Source organism: Heterocephalus glaber, unplaced genomic scaffold, assembly GCF_053883595.1.
Source record: "Heterocephalus glaber isolate CG9 unplaced genomic scaffold, H.glaber_assembly_v1.0 deba00001472, whole genome shotgun sequence".
NCBI classification, from domain to species: Eukaryota; Metazoa; Chordata; class Mammalia; order Rodentia; family Bathyergidae; genus Heterocephalus; species Heterocephalus glaber.
This window is the reverse complement of record NW_028258315.1, coordinates 24,419,047-24,443,261: the sequence shown is the minus strand read 5'-3', so window position 1 is coordinate 24,443,261 and position 24,215 is coordinate 24,419,047. Positions and strand designations below refer to the sequence as shown.

General features: G+C 40.9%; 1 protein-coding gene across 6 annotated transcripts; it reads right to left on the bottom strand.

The window, feature by feature from the left end:
* Window positions 1-610: 610 nt before the first annotated feature.
* On the bottom strand, window positions 611-19,800 carry LOC101701617 (E3 ubiquitin-protein ligase TRIM38-like). Of its 6 annotated transcripts, none has more exons than XM_021260509.2 (5): window positions 19,577-19,800; window positions 17,389-17,938; window positions 13,450-13,680; window positions 12,465-12,487; window positions 611-6,729 (listed from the first exon to the last, which is right to left on the bottom strand). In XM_021260509.2, exons 2-5 carry the CDS (start codon window positions 17,770-17,772, stop codon window positions 6,315-6,317), a joined length of 1,053 nt encoding a protein of 350 aa, XP_021116168.1. In that variant the 5' UTR covers window positions 17,773-17,938; window positions 19,577-19,800; the 3' UTR covers window positions 611-6,314. The 6 variants fall into 6 exon arrangements, with proteins under 6 accessions (XP_021116168.1, XP_087037970.1, XP_087037969.1 ...); XM_087181844.1 differs by having other exon boundaries at window positions 17,686-17,938; XM_087181843.1 differs by having other exon boundaries at window positions 17,389-17,826.
* Window positions 19,801-24,215: the final 4,415 nt, after the last annotated feature.

The window sequence follows — 24,215 nt, the reverse complement described above, 5'->3', positions numbered from 1 at the left end:
GTAATAACAGAAGTAAATTCTTCATTAACATGTAACTCAACCACAATAAAACTGACAAATTTAATTGTCCTGTTTGATGATTTCTGACAAATGTATACAACTATATTACCACCACTCTAACCAGAACACAGAATATTTCAGTGACTCCAGAAAGATTCCTTGGGCTTTGCAGAAGTCAACTCAGTAAGATCTAAATAATTGGACAAACATATGACATCCATAAATTGGAATCCATACGGATAATTAAGATTTCAGTCTCTGCCAAGTATATAGGGTTAAAACAGTTCTACTAAAACTACACTTGTTTTTTGTTGTTGTTGGTATAAATTGCCTACCTGATTTTAAATTTATATTGCAATACTTAGGGCCAAGGATAACTAAAGAAATCTTTCAAAGGAAAAAATCTGAGGTGTTAAATTACTCAATTTCAAGTCTTTATTAAAAAGCTAGAGAACTAAATATCCTTCTAAGAGAAAACAAAAGAAAGCCAACTTTTACCTCAAATCTTATCCAAAAGTAACTAAAAAATGGATGATAGATTTAAATGTAAAACTAACATTACAAAATTTCTAAAAGAATATACTGTATAGAAAAACATCAGTATCTTAGGACAGTCAAAAGTTTCTTTGAAAAGATGCAATAGCATGAAGTTCAAACTACAAAAAGATAAACTGGATTTCATCAATGTAAAATTTTTGTTCTTTAAAAAACACAGTTCAGAAAATGAAAAGAAGCCAGGTGTGGTGGTGCATGCCTGTAATCCCAGTCCTCTGGGAGGCTGAGAACAGAGGATGGAGAGGCTCATCAGAACTGCATAGCAACATCCTGTCTCAAAAAAACCAACAACCCCAAAACAATAAATGGATAAATAAAAAAATAAATATTGATAAATAACAAATTATTAATCCAGACTATAAAAATATCTGAAAAAATTAGTAAGAAAATATAATATACTCAGAAAAATTGATAAAATATGTCATGTGGCAGAATACAGACAAGAAAACGAAAATGCTAACAATTATTTAAAGAGATTTACAATTCACAGTAACAAAAATGATGAACAAGTAAAATAGCAGCATCTATCACTTTACTCCTATTGATGTACAAACTATACTGTGAGACAGTGCTGTGGGTAGCAAGGGCATGGGAAGACTTCGAAAACTGAGACCTAAAATTCTCAAGCCTGGTGCAAGAATACCTGGTTATAGTTACTGTTGGAATTCTGGGTCCCTTGTGGAGAGTGTGAAAAGGGCCACTGAAGGAGGGGGGGCGGGGATCACACTGCAGAGGAGCACTTAGGGGTCATTAGAGGTCAGACAAAGGAGAAACAGCCTCATGGAAAGGTTTTTAAATTCTGAAGTCCAGGAGACAGAAGCAGTGTACACCATGTGGCAGAGCCATCAGCTCTCCCGTCCATATTGTGCAGCACACTTGCATGTCCTTCTTGCCAGCCCTTTGCTGCACAGGACTCACAGCTGGAACCAGAGGGACTCTCAGTGCCCTTGCTGCACCCTGAGCACAGATCAGAAATTGCTCTAATATCTAATGGGAAAATAATAAAAGAGGAGAACAAGTTGTTAGAATGATAAATAAATGATAAAAGACCTTTGTAAGAAATAAACCCATGACCATGTCCTTTCAGAACTTTAAACTGTTGCTTGAAATTGGTGATGATGACAAGAGTGTCTTAAATCCCTTGCATCCTTCTAGGATGCCTCCTAGTATGCGGACCTAACTCAGTCCTGCAACAGGTCTTCCTAAGGGTCAGGGAGCCTATAGGGAAGGTGAAACCACAGCTCAGGGGGGCCCATGTATTGTGTAGGGAGCTTGAGACTGTCTTAGGTTCTTGGTATCCTGAACAAAGCATTGAGCGGGACACTCAGAAGTAGAGGTGAAAGCATGGATTTATTGTCCAAGATCCACTCTTCAGGGTAGGTTGGGCCAGTGAAAGAGCTCATGGTTCAGAAGAAGCCAGATGTCAAAGTCTATATGTAGTTTTTACAAGGAGGTTGTAGGACTTTGAACTGGTAAGACAGTTTACTCCAATACAGGATAAGTATCCTTTCTGTTGGAGGAGGGATTGTCCTTATGTGGACCTTGGAGGAACTATCATGGCAGCCAAAGCCTATAGGAAGAGGGCATCAAACCACAATGTAAATGAGATTGTACTTAATTAGGATTGAGGTGAGTCACTTTCAGCTGTTTAGGATATTCTGTAGTGCATGCATCCCCATGTACAGCTTAGTTTTTAGAGGTAGGTGAATTTTGTGTTTTTTTAGAGAGCTCATCCTGGGTTCTCCAGAAGCTTGTGGCACATGAGCCCTCTTGTATGTACTTGTTGTGGTCCAGCTGCTAGAACTGAACACTCTCTGTGGTTTTGGGGGTTCCAGCTTCCTCTTTTTCCTCTAACCTTCAGACTCCATCCTTCCAGGAATTTCTCCTCTCTACTTCCTGCCTCACACAGACTCTAATCCTGCCCTGCTGCAGCTGTGGACATCCCAGGTGCCAGTGCCTCCCTGCTTCATGTCCTGCAGCCTAAGGCCTGACTCAGGCTCAAGGGGAGGCCCACTGGCCAAGAGATCTTGGAAACATGCAGGACCCCACAAGAAAGGGAGCATGGAGGAGGGGCAGGCTAATGTTATTCTCAGGATTCATCTTGGTTGGGAGAGGCCCTGGGCAAGGCCAAAAAATCTGACCCCTAGTGACAGCCTGTAATGAGGAGTCTAGTGTCACTCCAGAGCTGCAAGATGTCAGTGTTCTGCTGAAACTTGTCACCTGTGTCCCTTTTAATTTGTCAGGAGCTGGCTGGTTACCAGTATGTCACTGAAGCTCTAAGAGGACCCAAGGTGGCACAGGAGTCAGATCTCCCACACTGTAACAACTCTTCTTTCTCATCTCTAAAAGGGAATCCTTACTTTTCTGGAGTAATGAGGGCCAGAAAAAGGATAGACTTAACCCATGGTCCCTCAGATATTACGTGATGGTGGACAAACAAGCCTTATTGTTTTTCCTTTAATGTGCTGTAACTCAATTTCTAATTTTATCTCTATTCCATCCTTCATTTGGCTCCCAGAGAGTTATCTTATTCATTTTCTAAAAACATTTTCTGTAATTGAGTGCTTATTTTGGCTGGCAATGAAAGGGTTTAAGGGTATAGCATATCTTCTGAGCAGAATTCTCCAGGCTCTGCCAATGTTAGAACACACTTGGAATAGGACTATGGGACACTGTCCATCAGTTCAAACTCATGAACTGCAAAAGTAAAAGGACTTTACATGGGGTCTTAGCAATTACAATTTACAAGACATGAGTTTAGATAGCACTGAATCAGTGAAGACATTGGCTGTGTCTGATAAAATAAAAGAGTATATAAACAGAATGTACCATCTATAAAATGAGAATCCTCTATTCTTCTCATGTATATCTCTAATTTCTAGGCACAAGGCACAAGTGTAACTGTCTTACTGTTACTGAATTAGAAGGTTCTTCTCCTACACCAGTCCTTGGGAAATGAATAATCAGTTCTGGAAGCAGGCAGGAAAGTTTATTCAATAGCCAATACTCACATTTTAAAGGCCCTTTTCCCCCAGCATTTCTAGGGTTTGGATTTTCAGTAGGAGTTAGATATTATGGAACCTTTAGTGGGAAGGGTAGATGATTGTCAGAAACCAGGATGCCCCCTTTTTTCTTCCCTTATTTAGTCATGGATGGATCTAGTACAGAGTGGGTGCATTTTGTTATCATTGTAATCTCATTCTCTGTATTATTTCATTTTTAACTTTTATGATCTCAAGATGGTTTGGAGTGTCAGCATGCCTATCCAAAACAATCAAGCTATCTGGAGCTTCCCCATGCTCCATGGTAGGCAGTCGGAATATGTGGTTATCAACACCTGGGCTTTACCTTCTGAAAGCAAGAGGAATCTAACTGGCAGAGCAACAAGGTATAAGTAGTTTTGGGGTTCAGTACTGTGATACTATGTTTTTCAGATGACTACAGGCAAGGAAGTGAAGGCAAGATAACCAGGCAACAGTAGGAATTCTGAATAAGCACTGCTTCTTGAAAAGCTCTTTCAATACTGTTTTCATCACACTTTCTTATTTTATTTTCACAAGTCCAAGAAGTAGAAAATGTATCTGTAACCAGGATCTTTTGGGGGAAGATCTGTAACCAGGGAAAAGGTATCTGTAACCAGGGAAAAGGTATCTGTAACCAGGGGAACTTGTCAGTTACACAATTGCAGGAGACCAGCTTGAAACCACGCTGGGCAGGCTATAAAATATTATTGAATTGGCTTATGAATTAGCTATTGATTAAAATTATGAGTCTGTCCTAGGCTTATGTGACTTGCTAGATGAGCCTTCGGCTGGAATTTGGAAACAAAACTCCCTATGCCAATGGTCAAAATTGAGATCTTAATGGTCAGTGATACTGTGGTGTCTCTGAAAGCACAATGACACTGCAGCTGAGGATTTATGACTCTTGTGCAGCCATTCTCCCAGATCAAACATTAAAGATAACATGGGCTACTCGATCATTACAACCGATCTTTTGCAGGAATGCATTGCTCCTTCCTTTTTACAAGCCTGGCTTTCTTTAGCACCTTAGTCCCTAGTCCCACTATTCCCTACATCTGCCTTTACACCCGCTGCTATGTTGTGTAATCAATAAATACTGAGTAGTCTGAGCCTCGTGGTCTTAGGATTGGAAGAGCTTAGATCAGTTCCTAGACCCTCGTCTATTAAAAATTTTGTCTTTTGTATTATTCTTTATCTTTGTCATACCCTCAGTCAAGTGGTTGGGCAGCCCCTGATGCACAATGGATCCAGGATGCTAGAATTATGGGGACAGAGAACAAATAAGACTAGTGCTTCTGTTGCTCTCCATGTGAGTCCCTATAAACTAGACTAACAGAAGACACATAACAAGAGAGCACCAAACAGAAATTTATTAGTATGCCCATCAGATATACACAGGAGAATACTCAAGGGATAAGTAATGCAAAGAAGTGTTAGAAATTGGGCTACAGAGCATTTTAACAAAAGAAAATACATTGATAGAGAGGAGACAAGGCAAAAAAAGGACTTTGTGTTTCTAGGATGACAAATTGTGGGAGGGCAAATATATAGGAAAGCTAATGGTAGGTAAAGCCTGCTGTTTACAAGGTTTGTAATGAAGTTTCCTCTGATCCTCACTCCAAGCTGGAGTCTCTGGTGATTATCATCTGTCCTTTCTGAAATGTGGGAAATCTTTATAAATTCTCCTAAGTCTCTTTGGGCAAATATGGAGACCCCAACATGCCTCTGATGTCCAGAAACACCTCTAGCTTTATTCCTCCTGTTCTTACAGAGATGTCATCAGAGGACTTCAACAATATCAGCAAACCTCAATTTTATATCAGCAACAAATTATTGTAATATTTAGTGACTTTGGACTTCAGTCATCAATACTAATGCTGTTTGTCCTTTGGTTGACTTCACTATGGTCCTGTCATTAACCCACTCATGTATAACCATGCAAAACTGATTGATTTTAGTTTTCATGATACACTTACTATTGGGTTAAGTACTATTTTGCCATATCTGAGTCATAACAAAGACTGCTGACAATCATTCCTGCAAATACTATTTACTAAAATTTAAATATATTTCAAAACAGGTGGCTGTAGCACAATCCAGAAAATACCAACTTCTCTGTCTTTTCCAGAACTAAGTCCCCTATGAAAATTAATTATTTAATCACATTCCACTTTCCATTTGAAGCATCTCTTGGTAAACTGAGTTTTTCTCTTCTCTCACATGTTACTTGGTGATTTCCAGGGAAGCTCACTAGGTTTAGCAGACTCTATGTCCACTCTTTGCAGTGGACATTATTAATGAATATGTCAGTGGTTGAGAAGCCACTGCTATTTGGATTTTCCTGCTCTTTTCTGGAGTGTCTTTCATTTCTCACACATGAGTCTAAATGGCTGAAAAAAAGGTGAAGGAATACAGAGCTCTTAGGCTCAAGGTTACCCAAATCATCAACCAATGACTACCAGAAATCATAGAACTGAACCCAGTGGAGAGAGATTCAGAGGATAATGTCAGATTGTCACATTATCTTGCTTTCCTCTCAGTCAGACTGACCATCTGTGGTATTCTTACAGTCTTTATAGCCTTTAATTCAGTATAGATTTCTTAAATGTCTTCTAAAAGTCCAGCCCTGTTCTAGGTACTGAAGAAATAGTAGTGAAGAAAACTGACCAAATTTTTGCCTTTATGGGCTCTACACATTTTCTGTCGGCTTAAAATAAGGAGACTTTGCTTCTATGCTTACTCACTGCATGAAGGCAGGAACAAAGGTCCATATTGATAAACCTGGAAATAGGGTTGCAGAGTGTCAGAGAAGGAAGCCTTGGGGAAGGTGAAGATGTGGGAGCCACCAGTCATGTTGTAAAAGGACACAGCTCCAGCCTCATAGTCCAGAACAGCCCCCACCACCAGGGGCCGCTCATGCAGCTTAAGGGCAGTGTGGGGAGAGGTCAGTGCTACATAGCCATTCTCTGTACACAGCTGGATGGCCCAGAATCCAAACTCAGGCTTCTGCTTCATGCTGAGGCCTCTCTCTACATTATCCATGCAGACTCCCACATCCCAAGGTGTTCCTTCTCCAACATCCACTTTGAAGTAATGTTTTCCTGAGGTGAAGCCCTCACAGCCCAGCACACAGGGGAAGGTGGTAAATCTCCTAGAAGAAAATTCAAGATTCTGTTGGCTGCATCCATAAGATACTTGTGTCTGATCCTTAGACAGAAATAGGTGAGGATGAGCTGTATTTGGATCCAGAGCCACGCCAACTGCAAAAACCAACCAGCATGAAGCAAAGACACAAGCAATGAAAATCATGTGGATTTTGGTCACTGAGAACACAATTTAGTAAAAACCAGCCCATGTCCAAATTCAATCATTTGTTTCTTACTAGGTATATGAGCTAGGTATAAAGTGAAAATTATCATATGTGTTGCAGAGAATGGTGAGGGGAATCCAGTGAGCTAATGTTTCCCTTGTGTTTAGCAAAATTCTTTGGACACAGTAAACTCCCAATATGGTGCCATAACAATAATATCCTCCATGCCTTTGTGTTCATCATCCCCATTTAATATCTCAGAGACACCAAGGACCAGAGTGAAGATGGTTCCTGTTCTGTCCAAAGCCATTCCTCTGCCCTGTAAACCTTCAGAAATCAGGGAACAGAGGAGCTGAAGGGAGCCCTTCCTTATCTCCATTTCACAACCACAAAGACATGCAAGAAGTGTGTGCAAAACAGTTTAACTGAAAAATCAAATTTTCAACATACATCTACATTCATGTATACATATTGTACATGTATAACATTGTATGTATATTTAACATGAGTGTTTATAATACAAAATATATGTTCAACATTTTATATGTCTATATAACTAAAAGCCAATTTTTTGTTTCGCTCTGTTTTTTTGGATACATAATCTCACTGTGTAGCCCAGGCTGACCTCAATCTTGTGATCCTCTTTCCTTAGTCTCCTTAGTGGTGGGACTACAGGCCTGTGTCATCAAAATTGGCTAAAAGGCAGTCTTTTCCATATTAATATACGTTATTTGTAATGTATAGCATATAATACACTATATCAAAGGCATGTAATCCTTCTGTATTACAGATATATGAAAGTTTGGCTCAATATATTGCATATTGTCAAAGGTACACATTTCTCTGACTTCATTTATAAATAAAAAGACCGGTTGGATGGTTTTGTTATCAACAAAACAGAGTCAAGCTTTGCTGCAATCAGAATGTGTCACAACAGAAATAGTGGAGCACTGGGTAAGTAAAAGAACAAGAATGTGTTTATGAAACTTTATTAAAATGTATGGCCTCACTTTCTACATGAGCAGGTCTGATGTGTAAGGATCTCTCCACCTACCTAACAACTGTCACCACCATCACCACAGATATGATTCTAATGCTCTCAGACTACAATTGGTAGCTAAATTTTCTTTACCTACTTTTATGATGTTAGAATGCCTCTTTGCTCAAAGGGTTATATTTATGTTAACTACTTCACATAACCATCTCTTATCTGCCAAGGTGACTGAAGCACAATAAAGATTTGCATATTACCTTCAAGCTAGGGTGTAAAATCTGTATGTTATGTGTAGTGCACATAGAATGTGTATTTATAAATTCCATTTATCCTGAGAACACAACTGGGGTTTACAATTAGAAAATAAATTGCCAAATCATACTATGGGATCACAGGAAAGAAACCACAGGGTGCTATCAATGAATACAATAAACTCAGGAATAAAAGTCAATGCATGTTGATGACTGAGCTCCTTGGAAACAAGTCACAAACTTCAAAGGAAAATATATCTACCCTAAATTTGAAGCTTTATCAAAAATAGAATGAAAGTGTACAACACCACTTGCATACCACAAGAAGATATTGTATATAATAAGCTTGCAGGAATCAATAAAAAAGAACCCAATAAAAATTCCTAACGCACAGAAAATCAGGAATAAAACACAGAAGCTTGATGGCCTGATATCCATAGCAAGCAAATTTCAATCAACTAGTGCAATTGAAGAAACTGAAAATAAGTGCAAAATGAAAGGTCAATTCAAATCCATCAGAGAGGCAAAAATTAGAAATTATACATAGCATGGGCTGGGGATTTAGCTCAGTGGCACCATGCCTGCCTTGCAAGCACAAGGTCCTGAGTTCAATCTCCAGTACTGGAAAAAAAGAAATTATACACAGCAATAAGGGATATGTAGATCAGTGGGAGTTCTACCGCTACTGGAGTACAAAGAGGGACAATCTCATGCTCCATGGGGTCTAGGAGCATTAAGATGTCCATCCAAAACATTAGCACTTTCACTTCAAGGTCCTGTTTTCTAAAGTACATCTCCTCCTTGCAGGGATGAAGACAGAATCATGTGACCAAAGCACTGCCTATTCTGCAGCCATAGGTAGACTCAAAGTATGTGGGATAAAGCAGGAATTCAAAGAACCTCACACAATGCAGTTCATATTTTGTCACAGAGGAGACAGACTCTAGAGAACCTATCTCTGCAATGTTGGTGTTCACATTCTTGTTTTAGTTTATGTTTTGTGTGTTTGTCTTTGTTTTTTCAGGATTCATGGCTGAACATAACTGTTTTCCCTTATAAACATTTATTTCAACTTAAAAAAACCTAGAATTTAAATACTTCCTGGCACATCACATACGAATCTGTCCGTACTACTTGGCATCTGTCAACTAAAACATTACAGATTTTCTGACATTCAGTCTTCCTTTTGAAAATAAAATCAATGAAGTAATTAAACTGTGATCAGTACCAATTACATATGCATAATTGTGGCAGAGCTTAAGGTATAGCACCAACACTGCATTTTATATTTCAGATCATTTTTTCCCCTGACAGCCACTTTAGCAGGAGAGAAACTTGCCTGTCTCCATGAGAGCGGGGTCTCTGGCTTTGTGTATTCTTTTCAGTGCTTGTAGAGTGGAAATGCTGCTCTTATATGACCATTACTTGGCACTGGCAGCAATCCTCTGCTTTCAGTCTCAGAAATGATTGTTCCCAATTTACTATATTCTCTCTGAACCTAGATTTCATCACACTGTTCCTAGTGGTAATTTCAAATACTAACTTCCATGTATAGGAAAAATTCAAATAGAACAAAAGTAAGTAATTCCTAAAAGACTAGTGACTTTCCCACCATGCTTATACATGTGTCAAAGTAAGACATACACTTTTATTGTCTGTAAAACATTATTTTCTCTAAATATAGTGATTTCTATACAACAAATTAAGGAGAAAAGTGTTTTTAAATTAAGACACACTTATGTATTTTACAACCTACACAATAGCATGTTTCACAAAGAAAATAAAAGTGAACATGTGAAAACTATCAGAAACATTGTGATCGTTAATCTTGATTTGCCAACTTTGATCAATTAAGAATTGTCCAGTAAATTAGTAAAGCATCCTCCTGGGTGTGTCTGGGTGGGCCATGGAGGTGTGGCGTCAGGTACTATACGATCCCTGGCCCTTTCCACTCTGGTGCTGTCCACCTGCTCTGGTCCCTGGCTGGCATGAACTAAGCTTTACTCCTCCCACCATGTCCCTCTGACAACATGCTTCTGCCCTGGAACCACCTGATTATGTACTATATCTCCTAAAACTTTAAGCTAAGTTAAACCTTTTCCCCTTTAAGTTGTTGGTGTTGGGTATTGTGTCCAGCACCAGGAAAGCTGACTAATACAAACATCCACCTTCATAAGAACTTCATATGAATAATCCATGAAAGAGAAATTAAATATTAAGAATAGTTTAATTTTATATCACTGATAATCTCAGGTTCAGTGATATAATTTAAAGAAAGCTATCAACTAAAATAACTGAAACTCATGTATTCAGAGTATTTAGCCATCACTAAGAATCAGGAACTACAAAACACAGAAAAAAGAAAAAAAAACCCTGCAAAATCAACCTAACTGGTTTGTTTCCAAGTGGTGTGCGTATTTATATGTGTGTGTGTAAAATGTATACCTAGAAAAAGCCAGTGATTTTACTAACAAACTTTTAGAATTGTAGTCCAAAATTTTCTATTATATATCACTACATGCAAAAAACAATGAAAAAAAAGGAAAGAAACTTGCATTATATGGTAAACTATGAGCATTTGATATTTGAAGCTCTATGTATATCTTCTGTCAAGATGTAAATAAATGCAGCTACAAGCACTAAGCATGAAGCACAGTTTTAAGTGTGCATTCCCTTGTGAAATTCCTCCTAAGTGTGCACAGGGGCTGAGAATTCCTTCTGAGCAACAGAACATGGAAAAGATGATAAGAAGTAACTCTTGTAATTAAGTTTCACCATTTACACACCATCTTGTCAGCAGAGTTGCTATGGAGACTCACTCTGCTGGCAAAATTGGCCATGTGGGACACCTACCTGCAAGAAGCTGATGGGAGGTTTCTGGAAGCTGAGAGCAACCCACAGCCACAGTCAGCAAGAAGCCAGGGCCCCACGTACTGCAACCCAAGGGGAATGAATGCTGCCAGTAACCTAAGTGAGTGTGGGAGGGGACCTTCCCCAGGTGAGTGTCCAAATGAGAACACAGACTGGCCACATCTTCACTGCACCCTCCAGTGATTCTAAGCAGAGGTCACCCCAAGCTATGCCCAGATTCCTGACTCCCAAAGACTGTGAGATAATATATCTGTACTGTTTAAGCCATATATTTTGGTAATTTGTTGGTGGCAATATATAACTCATGCAGCCACCAAATCATTTCAAGTTAAGCAGTCAAAAGCCAAACGTTTCCATTTTATAGGTTTTTAAAAGAATTCATAACTAGATCAAACTCAGGATCTTGTGCTTGAGAGGCAGGCGGCAGAACCACTGAGCTAAATCCCTGGCCCAACAAATTTTATGGGTTTTTTTTGTTTTGTTTTTTGGTACTGTATATCGAACTCTGGTCCTTGCACTTGCGCAGCAGGCAGCAAAACCACTGAGCTAAATCCCTGGCAGAATTCATAGCTATTGATAAGAACTTTTAGAAATATAGCAAGCACTGATTAACACAGTCTAGGGAGTAAGAAGCTTAGATTTTGGACCTTCAGTCATGGTTCTAATATTTACCTGTGTTATCTGAGTCAATTCACTAAAATCATTTGAGCCATAATCCACAATACTTACTAAACTTTCTCGAATTGCCTAACAAATCTGAAATATCACAAGTAAACTGTAAACAGATCTAATAAGATGCAGTGGCCCTAATCATGTGATAGAACTCTTATACAAGCTTACATATTTCATTTCTCCTCTGTCTCTGTCTCTGTCTGTCTATCTTTCTTTTTTCTTGCAGTACTGAGGATTGAACCCAGGAGGTTCTACCGGGAGGGAACACTTGAAGGACATCCTGATGAATAGTTTCTACCTTAATATAGTTAATTTTCATGACAACTCAATGACTTGGGTAAATGTGAATGCAATCATTTGTCAGCTGGCTGATCTGAATGACAGGAGTGTCCTAGGGTAACAAGATCACCACAAGGGACTGCAGGAGCTAGAAGGTCCCCAGGCATGACTGGGATGCAGCACAAACTCAGATATGCTGAATATCTGACTCCACAACATCTGCTCTAGGCTGCCTGGGACAGTAGTGCTGTGCTGACATGGTCCCTCCCATCACAGCACTGAAGGAGTCCTGATCTCTTATACCTTGATAGCATCTTAACATCATCTTCACATCCAAGTAAAGCTAAGCAACATCACACTCAGTCTGAATCTCCAAGGAAAAGACCTTAGGTGCTTCCAGCTTCACAGCAGAAGCCCTGGAAGAAGCAGAGGCAGAGACTCCTCAGTGGTCCTCTCCATTCAGCCCTGCCCAACCGGATCCTCCCTTCCTGTGTTCACACAGGACTCACCTGCTCAAGGTGCCTTTCACATCCTGCAAGGAACGAAAACAAAAGACGAGTGTGCTAGCATCAGGATTCCATAGGCTATAGCATGAGAGACACTTGTCTATAAACACAACTCTCAAAGAAATAAAGTGACTGCTTGAGATACTGCTGCAGAGTCGGGAGCAATGATCCTACCTGGCATCTGCCCACTTGGCAGGAGGCTGTAACCTCCCTGAAGAAACCCGGGGAAGAGCAATGGCCACAGTGGCATTAACCTGTGGCTGCTGGGGACGTGAGCAGGAGCTTTGCCCCACCTCCATCTGGCAAGACTGGTTCTCAGGGACCAAAGTGAGCCCATATAGAGATCATGTGTCACCAAGTTCCTTTACGGTGACTGCATACATAGCTTGTGAGACTAAGCCCCAGCAATGATGGCAGCTGGTATCACAGGGTGATGCAGCAGATGTGCTGCACTTCATCTAGAATGTGACCACCAGAATTAACAGCTCAAATAGTGGGCACCAGAATTAACAGCTCCAGCAGTTTATCTTAATTGGATGTATCCATTCATGCAGCTGTAAGAACCCACAGTATCTTTGGAGCAAGGCTTTTACCAGCAAATCAAGGAAAAGCTATCCTTGCTTTAGGCTGCCCCATTGTTACCATCTGCCACTAGAAGAGTATTTTAGGAGAAAGTCTGGCAGTCAGGGATCTGTGCCAAGGAAACAAAAAAGAAATGATTGCCAAAGTTATCCCATGGTTCCCTTTGGTTACTCTATTTTCACCCAGAGGAAGTAGGTTTTGTAATTCTCATAAGGCCAACATATCAAACAAAGGAGCCACCTTGATGATACTGATATACAAGGTAAAAGAAACATTAAAATCTCTACACTGATATCTGTGTTCAACAGAAAGCAGGCTTACCAATCTTCCTATGCTTCCTGATCATTTTACTCTTAACAGCTCCTTAGCAGAATCTTTTTTCCCTTCTCAAAGTCCACAGCCTTACCTCTAGTACTTTCTGGGCAGAGCTCTGACATTTTGCCTCCAGTTCTAGGATGTGGCTCTTGAGCCCATCACTCTTCTGCTGCAGGTTGGCCTCACTCTCCCTCAGTCTGCTCAGGATCTGCCCTTCTTCTTTCTCCAGCCTCCAGAGACAGGATTTCTCCTCCTCATGTAGAAATGTACGGAGATTCTCAAAATCAGACTTGATTTTTTGTCTCTGAGCTTCTCTCTCATCCTAGAGTTAAGAAAAGTATGATCAAAAGCATAAACAAAATGTTCAGTGTAGATGCAATGGAGTCTTTCCCAGTCTTTAAAAAGAATGAAAATCATACCCATGCTACAACAAGGATGAAATTTGAATATTTTTTGCTAAGTAAAATAAACCCAAAACAAAGAGACAGGTATTATACATTTGGCATATCAGGAAGCACAGTCGTTCAATTCATAGAGATAGAAAGCAGAATAGTGGCTGCTAAGTGGTAGGAGAAAAGAAAGAATAAGGAATTACTGTTTAATGGGATCAGAATGTTACTTTGGAAGATAAAATTACTTCTTGGAATGGATTTGGTGATAGCTACACTTAGTGCCTAAGAGTTGTACACTTCAAATGGTAAAAATGGCAAATTTTATGTAATGCATATTCTACCCCCCACAAAAAAAGAAAATATGATCAGTTACTACTCGTGATATACTTTTTCAATGTATCATTCAAGTTGGAAGAATGTCTTAAAGGTTCCTGCTGGCACACAGAAATGCTGGAAATATCGACCCTGTCTTCGCTGTAGTCACCCAATTAATTTTCTTCTTCTAAGCATGGAGACTAAGAGAAAGTCCTTGATTCTTCTGGACAGGAGGAAGACCTACTGAGGCAAATTTTGTTATGGTTAACTGAGAAAACCTCATCTACCAGCCAGGTCATCTTAATCATCCCTATGGATAAGATACCAGAAAGTAATGATGTATGTTACTGGACGTCAGTTTCATTTGAGGAAACACAGACTCACAATTTCCAAGAATGCTTTCCAAATTTCTGCCTTGCTCCCGTGACCATGATGTCATGATAGAAGTTCACCGATTAAGGAAGAAGTACAAGTTCCGTGAAGGAAACTGGTGCAGACTTAACCCTTCCTCTGAAGGGGTTATATTTCAGCTACACTCAAGGTTTTCCCTTCCCCAAGGTCCCAGAAATGAGGGCTATAAAAGTACTGTCTGGAAGTCTAAGTTCTACATCCACAACCAAAAAAGGCAGAGGGTAAAAAAGACCTGAAAGAGGCAGAGTGACTTACAGGCTTTTTGACTTGAACTGCTACTTCATGGATTCCAAAGACATTTCCACAAAAGGAACGTGTCTCTGATAATGTGGAGCCTGGTAAACCATGGAAATGGTCTGGAAGCCTTCAGCCTGCAGGTGCAAGTGTGCATATTCTTGAAACAGCTAAGGCATTCTTTGTCAAATTGTTCCTGATGAACCCAACCTGGAGAGCCCCTATTTTCTGAAAGTTCTCAAAAAGTTTCTGTACTTGTTAGGCCAAGAGCCAGATCCTACATGTTGGATTTTATCTTCCTAATCTGGTGCAGTGAGAATAAACTGGGATTCTGCTTTGTCATCTTCTGTGTCTAAACTCTAGAACTGAAAATAGCTGCAGATCAAGGAAGTCAGATTCTCTCCTGCCATTTAGTTATTTGCATTTCCATAAATGCTTTCCGATTCATGTATTCTTCTTGGAATTGACTCAATTTTGTCACAGCATTCTGAAGCTTTTCCTGAGGGAAAATTCAATTTGATTGTTCATTAGACTCTAATAGGAATCTCAGCAGTCCAAGATGTGTTAAGTTCACTGTAAATATTTATTGAGTTGTTTCACTTTGTTAGGGAGTCTGCTGAGGGCTGTATGTCAGGTAACACTAATCTTATTAGCAACTTTAAGCAGTTGGTAGGATTTTCAACTTCTTTTCTCCACTGTGGCAAAGGAGGTTTGGAAGGGTTTGAGTAACACACCCAAGTGGGTATAGATGGCAGGTAGTGGGGCTGGGATTCTTTCTGTGCTGACCAAGGCCTGAGGCATGTTCCTCCCTCACCCACCTAGTGGTCAGAGAAGCACTGCACACAGACATGGTAAACACTGAAAACAAGATCTTAGAGAATAATGTGCTGTACAAACATAATAAATTCCATTGACACACATAGAACTTTGTGTGTATTGTGGGTCAGAAAGGAAAGACCAGGATGCCAGCTGAAGTTATTAGAAACAATTAATACAATTAATTAATTAGTTTGCATTTTGAAAAATGGCAACATGAAACCAATTTAATAGGACTTGTCATACCTGACAAGGTTTTTAGGTTATTTTTCAAAATGGTTTCTCATACTTTCCTTGAAAGCAATGTGATGACCCCAACTGTTCATTTTCTTAAATAGTAAAAAAAAAATCATCTCCTGTCCTCTCCAGACCCAGAAAGTACTTTAATGAATTCTGTAGCACTCTCAAGAAAGGGTTCCATCCAACTGATTTGGCAAAGCTGCATTGCTCTGGGTATATGCCAAAAGGTATTCTAAATTTTACATATTTTAATGTCAATCCCTGGATATATGTGTTTCAGAGGAATTAAACCGACTTCTTTCATTCCCATTTACAGATGGGAAAACCAAGGAATTAAAACATTAAATAACTGACCCCAAAATGTCCATCAGTGAAGGGCCAGACCTAAGATTTCAACCTCAGTTGTCAGCCTCTGAGGGTGAGAACCACAACCTGCACTGCTCCCTTCCCTACTGCTTGGTTGGAGAGAGAAACTCAAACAGCTCCATGGAGTCTCAGGAGTGCCCCATATGCTGAACAAGGGGTTAGGAGTGATGTGACCTTAGAAAGGTAGTCGAACCTCCATAGAAGCCCAGGTCTTCATCATGAGGGATGAACCAGGAGCTCACACTGTGCACATGATCCTCAGATTCTTGAATCAAGGGTTGGGGCAGCAGGACTAAGCCAGCTCCTTCCTTCATCCCTCCATAGGCTCTTTCATTACAAGCTCTCAGAAGATGCGTAGAAATTGCCTAGAACTTCTCCCTCTCTGGGACCCCACATAGTAATCATTTGCAAATTTGCAACTCTTGCTCTGGAACCCAGTTTAAAACTGCTTGCCACTTCCCTATCTTAGAGGGATAATACAAATTTTATTATTTGACATTCCTTTTATTTTAGGAGTATCTGGGTGAGTTTTTTCAATCTTGGACCTCTCATTCTTCACATGAAAATCTCCAGTGGGAAGTGGCCTAGGATTTAGATTAGGAGCTGACCCTCAGGTCCTGTGGCCTGGCTACCTTTCCATTCCCTCTACCTTTCTGTCTGCTGCACAGGCCCTGGGGCCTGGTCATGGTGAGGCTGGAGCCCCAGTGGCTATCCCTTTATTGGTGCAGTTTTCTCTGCCTGAATGCCCTGCAAGGGCTAAGTGTATGTGTCTTCAGGAGCCACCTCTAGGATGCACCACCCTCTCCTTCTGGCCCCTCTCACCACCCAACCCCCTGGCTCTAGCTAGCATTTTGATGATTTGTCCTCTATACTGAACTTTAAAGTAGCTACACAGTTGGATCTCTGTTCCTTCCTTTTTCAGATCCAATTGCAGAGACTGATTTATTGTGTTTTCCAACAGTACAAAGTGTGAAGCAACATAATATGCAGGTGTATGTTTCAGCATGTCCCAGAGCAGAAAGAAGCCCATGGTAACACCGAAGATGGGGACAGGAGTCTGACCGTCTTGCTGAATGTCAAGATGGATGGTCTGGACTGAATTCAGCAAAGATCCATCACAAAGTATATTTCAGAAGAATATCATGCTAAAAGCTGTGTTCCCGGGTCATCATCTTAGGATTTGGGGTCAATATGCTCAGGTCTTACAAGCACTATGTGGCTGGTCCCTGCCTAAGCCCTGCTGAGGGCACACTCACCTTGTAGCCCCGGCACACATCCTCCACCAGCACCGTGACGTGCCCTTGGTGCTGCGGTCCCCAGCACCAGCAGATGAGCTGGCTGTCTTCTTCACAGAAAAGATGGAGCCACTGTCTGTGGGGCTCACACACCAGCTCATCCTCTGCATCCTCCATCTTCTTGATGAGCTCTATGAGATTTCCCAGCTGTTTATTGGACCAGATGCTGTCTATATGAAATGAGGCCTGACACAGAGGACAGAACATCCTCTGCCCCTGACTTCTGGGTACCTGGGAAAGGTACTGCTCCATGCATACCTGGCAGTAGCTGTGTCCACAGCTGATGCTCACTGGCTCTGTCATCAGGTTTAGGCAGATGGAGCAAGTAGCCATCTCTTTCATCATTTTGGTCCTACTGGATGGGGCCACGACTTTTCCTGAGAAGCTCCGATATTGGATCTACAGATGGAGATGAAGCATCCAACAATTCCAGAGGAATGGAAATAGAGCTGATGTGAGCCTGTGTACAAGGAGGTGGCTGCTCCTGGCTCTACAGGTCTTGCACACTTCTCTTTGGAAAGAGGAAATAAATTCGAGTTGAAAACATGTACAAACAGCTAGTTGTGTTTTCTAATATGGTTGCCATTAGGAATGTAGACATTTAAGTTTAACTTAATGAATATTTGATAAAATTGAAAGTTCCATTTCTCTGGCTAGTTTCCTTCTCAGCTAGCTTCTGATACTTTAAGTGCTCAATGGTCTACCATGACTGGTGTTTATAGGACAGCCCAGCCACACACCATTCCATCATGTTGTGAAGTTTCCTGGGACCAGTGCTGATAGAGACCAGGCTTTCTCACAGACTCTGCAGCAGAAGCCACCACTCAATGAGGCAGAGTGAAACTCTTCCCATTCTAGTGAGCATCAGAATCCTTTAGCAACAGAATTATCTCATTATACCTGGTGGTAACATTCAGCCACACTATCTATGAATGCTAGGGCTTGTGTTTAGATGTCCCCGCCAAAGCCTCATGCAGTCATATATGGGGCTTTTCACAGTTGGCTGGATCTAGAGTGTGTGAGGCTGGGATTAATTCATGGTGCAGTGCTAAGATGAAGGGCACTAGGATTAAGAGTGTGAATGTTACCTGTCCTAAGTAGCCTGGATAAGATATAAGGGACAGAAAGAGACTGGTCGCTATTGCTTGCTTGGTTTTGCTGTCTTCTGCCTGCCAAGAACTGTTTCTCCTCTGTGATGCCCCTCTGCCATGCCACCCTGCCTTGGGGCAGCTGCCCATGGACTGAAACCTCTACAATTTATGAGCCAAATAAACCTTTCCTCCCTTAACTGTGGGTATCGAGTATTTTGCCTCAGCAAGGAGAGAAAAGTAATTAAGACAATGGAAGATTCTATTTAGACAGTCAAACTGGACTCCACCTTAATCTCACACCCCACATAGGCCAGAAGACATTATGTCATAAAGCATCAGTGGAGATGCAAATCAGGTGGAGACAAAGGTAAACAAGGCATTGAAAACACTCTTTGTTTCCCTTCCCTGAACTGAAGAAAAGAGAACTGGTGAGAGGCTGAGGGAGGGGAGTTGTGTCCTGGAGCCTACTCACTGCTGGGGAGAGAGCACTGGACAGCTAGTTAGGTTACTGTTTCTTGCCCAGACCAGGTACTTGATCCAGAAGTACAGGTCATAGGAACACGGGGAAGATGATAAAAGATATGGAGAGTTAGGCCTCTGCTGCATACAAGGTGCTGGACACCCTTGTATCCACCACTAAGAACCTGACAAGCAGAGGCAACAGAGAAATCATCGTCTCTCTTCCCTTGTCACCTATTGTGAGTGCTTCTGTCAACTCATCCTTGTCCTCATAGCAACTGCAGCACACCCACAGGAGATTGTATGGGAGGAAAGCAGTTGAGGGGAGGAGTTTGTACAGTGAATTTTCTTTTGATAAGACTGTGCTTTTATTTAAAAACAGGAATTCAACTAAAGTTACCAGATAGACCATTTTTCTCTTATAACCAGGAGCAGTCTCTTGGGACCACACAGGATTTCTTCCACAGCCTCCCATTCTTTGACCCTCCACTTCTGCCAGAGGTACACTAGGCCTCTTCTCTGTTATGGGCACTGAGATTCTGGGGACCTGGGCCTCCCCTCCTTTAAGACCACAGGACCCCACCCTGCATCTCACTCACCTTATATTCTGGATCTTCTGAGATATGGTGTGGATTTTGGTGAAGGTGAAATCAAAGCGTGAGAGCTGTGAGCAGATTCTCAAGCATTTCTAGAGGTAGGGCCCTGCTGGCAGGAAATTGTCTCTCTGCCCCACCAACTCACAAGACACAGATCTTTGCTCCCTCCTTGGCCTGGACTTTTCAGAGACACTCCCTGCCTGTTGCCCTTCTGCAGAGTTTTGACTTCCTGGAATCTAAAAGTAAACTTGCAAGTAAATTCAGAAGTAAAACTCCTGAGGTAGGTGGGGCTAATGAATCAGGACCAATGAGGGTGCTTGTGTTGTTAAAGGGAGGAAAAACATAGGAAAAACAGCCTCTTTCAAAGCAGCAAACAAGGGACATATTAATAACCCAGAAAACTCCCTTTGATCCCAGCACAGGCTGTGTTGGAGCAGGAGGCCTGCAGAGGACCAGGTCACAGCTCTGATGAGAGAATCTTTCTCTTCTTTCCTCAACCCTCCTGGAGTCTATGGCCTCCTGACCTGTAATATTTTTAGCTCCTAGTGGGTGATTTATGATTTGCTCACTGCTCTGATGGGGTGAAAAGGGGAATCAGCACAGTGGACTCCTTAGCATCACGACATCCTCCCAAGCTAGCCTTCCATTCCTTTCTATCCTGTGCTAGGTCTCCTTTTCCTCTTCGTGGTCCCATGCAGGATTTGTCCCTCCCTATGTCTGCTGCTCCTCATGGGTGTTTAGCGTGAAATAGTCAGTATGCCCATGTGGCACATTTTGGAGGGCGTTTCCTGAACTCTGTCAAAACAGATTCATATCATATGTAACCCTGAGGAAATGAAGACTCTAAGCATTGCAAAACCAGAATGCTTTTGTGCTACGTTGAACAGAAAGAGGCCACTGTGGAAAAGGAACTAAAATGTGAGGAGGCCGAAGGATGATTAGAATTACTCTAAATGCATTCTGTTTATAGCACAATTCTCTCTGACTTTGGGTCTTTGGTGTTAAGAATATTATTTTTTCTCCTGCTGTAGGCAAAGGAAGTTCTCTTGTGGGAATTATATACCCTTTTTTTTTTCTTTTTGGGTCAAACTCAGGACCTTGCATTTGCCAGGCAGGCAGCAGCACCGCTGAGCTAAATCCCTGGCCCTATATACCCTATTTTTAAGGCAAAGAAGGGAGATCATAATGTTCTTACATCTGCTGTTTTCCACAGGCCTTTAACTCAAACTGGCTATACCTCTGGGTGTGAATATTTCAGGATGCCCTTGACTGACTTAGTTGTTTTCTTAGGTAGCTAATCATCCCTTACCTCCCCATTGTAAATTTTCTTCACCTACTTCACTCTTAGAGGAATGTGCTGGCTTGTCCTCATGAATATTTCCATTTAGGGCGGGGATGTGTGATGTCTCATTCTACCTAGAGAGACAGAAAGAATAAAGGCAACTTATACTGAGAACAGAGTAAACCTAGAGCACATGAAAGACAATGAATGCTAGTATTTGGATGAGTTGAATTGAGATGAGTTGAGTTGAGATTTTTTTGGAGACAGGGGTCTCATTCTATATACAAGCTGCCCTTGAATTCTCTATGTAGCCCAGGCTGGGCCCCAAATTACACTCCTCCTGTTTCAGCCTCCAGAGTATTGGGATGACAGGCATGAGCCACCTCATCCAGGTTTCAGATTTGAGTTTGGTTTTTGTTCCTGATGTAGACACTTGCAGATATGAATTTCCATCTTAATACTGATGTCGAATTGTGTCTCATAAATTTTTGCATCTTGTGTTTTCATTTTTCTTCATCTTGAATTGTTTTCTAATTTTCCTTGTGCTTTTTTTTCCTTTGGGCCATTGATTGATTGATTAGTTGGAAGTATGTTGCTTAATTTCTCTATATTTAAATTTTCTATTTTTCCTTTTGTCATCTTCATTCCTTATATGCTCTACAGCACTGATCCTTCCAAAGCTACGAAGACTTCTTTCATGGCCTCATAAGTAGTCTGGCCTGGAGAGGGTTCCCTGTGCACCTGAGATACTTGCAGGTGTGTATTCTGTTCTTGCTGGGTAAAGTGTTCTGTAGATATGTTAGGGTTAGGTTATTCATCCTGCCAATATTCCTCTTTTTCAATGTACCTACATTTAACATATTCCTGATAAAGCATGATCTACATCAGATATGTATGTATATATTTATGTCATTTCTGTTTTTTTCCATTATTGCATTATTTTATGTTAAACAGATATTTTTATGTACTGTTTTAATTACTTTCTCATTTATTTTTGGCACATTTTCCTGATTTTTTTTTCTAGTGGTTGTTTTTAGGATAACAACTAACATTTTACAAGAATTAGTTTGGATTAATACTAACTTAATTTTAGTAACATCTAAAACTGTTGCTGCAATATAGTTCCATTCACTCTCTCTTATTTTGCCCTGTTATTATCATATAAATTATATCCTTATACATTCCATGCCAAGGAACACAAATTTATAACTATTTTATTTTGTGATATTTTAAGGGAGACAGCAGGAAAGAAAATTGTGAATTTGAAAGTACATTTATGCCATCTTTTATATTTGCCTAAATAGCAGTCTTTCCTGGTACTTTTATTTCTTCCTGTGAATTCAGGTTCCTGTCTTGTGTCCTTTTATATCAGCCTGGAACATTTTTTGTAATGTTTCTTATAGAGTAAGACTTATTATGATGGACTCATTTTTATTAGTGAATGTGTTAATTTCTTCATTTTAGAAAGAGTTTTTCTGGATATAGAATTTTTGGTTGACTTTTCATTTTGACAAATTTCAGTATGTCATTCAAGGCCCCTGATCTCTGTAGTTTCTGATGAGAGGTCATTGTTAGTCATTTCAAGGATCATTTGTATGTAAATAGTTGCCTCTTTCTTTTTGTCTTCATGATTCTTTATCACTGATCATCTGATTATGATACTTCCAGGCAAGGATCTCTATGAGTTTTTCCCAGCTGAAATTCATTGAGCTCCCTCAATGTAGTTTAGTGCTGTTAAACAAATTTATAGAACTTCCAGCCTCTCTTTCTTCAAATACTCTTCTTCTCCTCCTCTTCCAGTTCCTCTGGAATCCCAGTGTGCACATGATGGTATATGCTGATTGTAGCCCACAGATCCCTGAGCCTCTACTGCTTTCTCTTCTTTCTACTTCCTGTTCTTCTCAGTAGAGAATCTCCCTGACCTATTTTCCAGTACACTGATCTTTTCTGTGACCTGCTCAAATTGGCCTTTGAAATCTCTAGTGAATTTTCATCACTCATTACACTTTAATCTCCACAGTGTTTATTTGGGAGAGGAACACTGACAAATTATGATATCAGCATAGCCCTATCATGAAACAAGTGTTCAATAAAATCTAACTACCTTTAGGTGCACTATTTACTAACTGCTTCTGGGCCCACCCAGGGAAACTATTCACCCTCAACCTCAGGTCAACCTTAGAGCCAGGGTCAGTGAATCACTCATCCATGTCAGGTAGATTGAAAAACTGCCTTCCATAATCTCATGACATGGATGTACAAATTATTTCCAATGGATGCTGAGACTTCCTCTGAGGAAGTGATTTGCCAGGGCAGTCATTCTGAATACTTCCAGTTAGTTTCCACCCAGTGTTATTCTCTTTATTCCTATGCTGTTCCACCAGCCTCTGAGTGGTTCTTGCATCCTCCGTTTGATCATCCTGAAAGTTTGTCCTCCTGGTTATCTCACACTTTGATGTTACTAAATCTCCTTTCAGCCTTCTTGTCCAGAGGTCCAGCTTTTCTATTGCTTTCATTTTCATCTGCTCCTGTCCAGGCCATCACTATATCCTGCAGGACTAAGAGAAGAGGGAGTCTGGAAATCAACAACTACCATGCATCTAGTACTTTCTGATAATGTTGGCCATGTTAACATATCTGCCTTTCCAACATACATGCAAGTACAATCAAGGACACATCAGCACACAGCCACATACCACTCATACCACATACCATTAGGCAGATGTGAACACATCTCCTAAGACACATGTTTATTGCAAGTCAGAGAGTCATTCACTTATCCCACGTAACTATTCCTGAAGCTGTCTTAGAGATCTGGGACCCTTCAGTGAACAATATTCTCATGGAACTTTGCCCTTGTGGAACATTATGCTCATAGAAAAAGCAGAGACTAAACCACATAAACAAGTGAGACATGCCCTGGAAAGAAAATAGAGCTATTTGGAAGGGGTCCGTGAGTGAGGGAGGGGCACAGGTGTGAGCAGGTTAGAGAGGGCTGAGTGAGAAGGAAACCTGAAGGAGTCCAAGGACGGTGCTCAAGGGCCTCCTGGGCCATCTCTTCCCAGTGAGACACTCAGTCCAGGAGCCTCTTTCAGGAGCCTCTAGTGACCTTCTCCCCACTAAATCTCCTCTCAGCTTTCTTGCCCAGAGGTATAGCTCTTCTATTGCTTCCATTTTCATATGCTCCCTGTCCTACATCCTGCAGGCCTGTGCTGAGTCACAGGGATTATCCTGGGTTGTTACTGTCTTCTTGTCCTCCCTGCTATAAAGGAGGCTGTCTTTCCTGTGTTTTCCCTTCCTTTCAAAACAGAGGCCTCTCATTGGCCCTGAATCTCTGGCTCCACCTCTCCCAGTATTTTC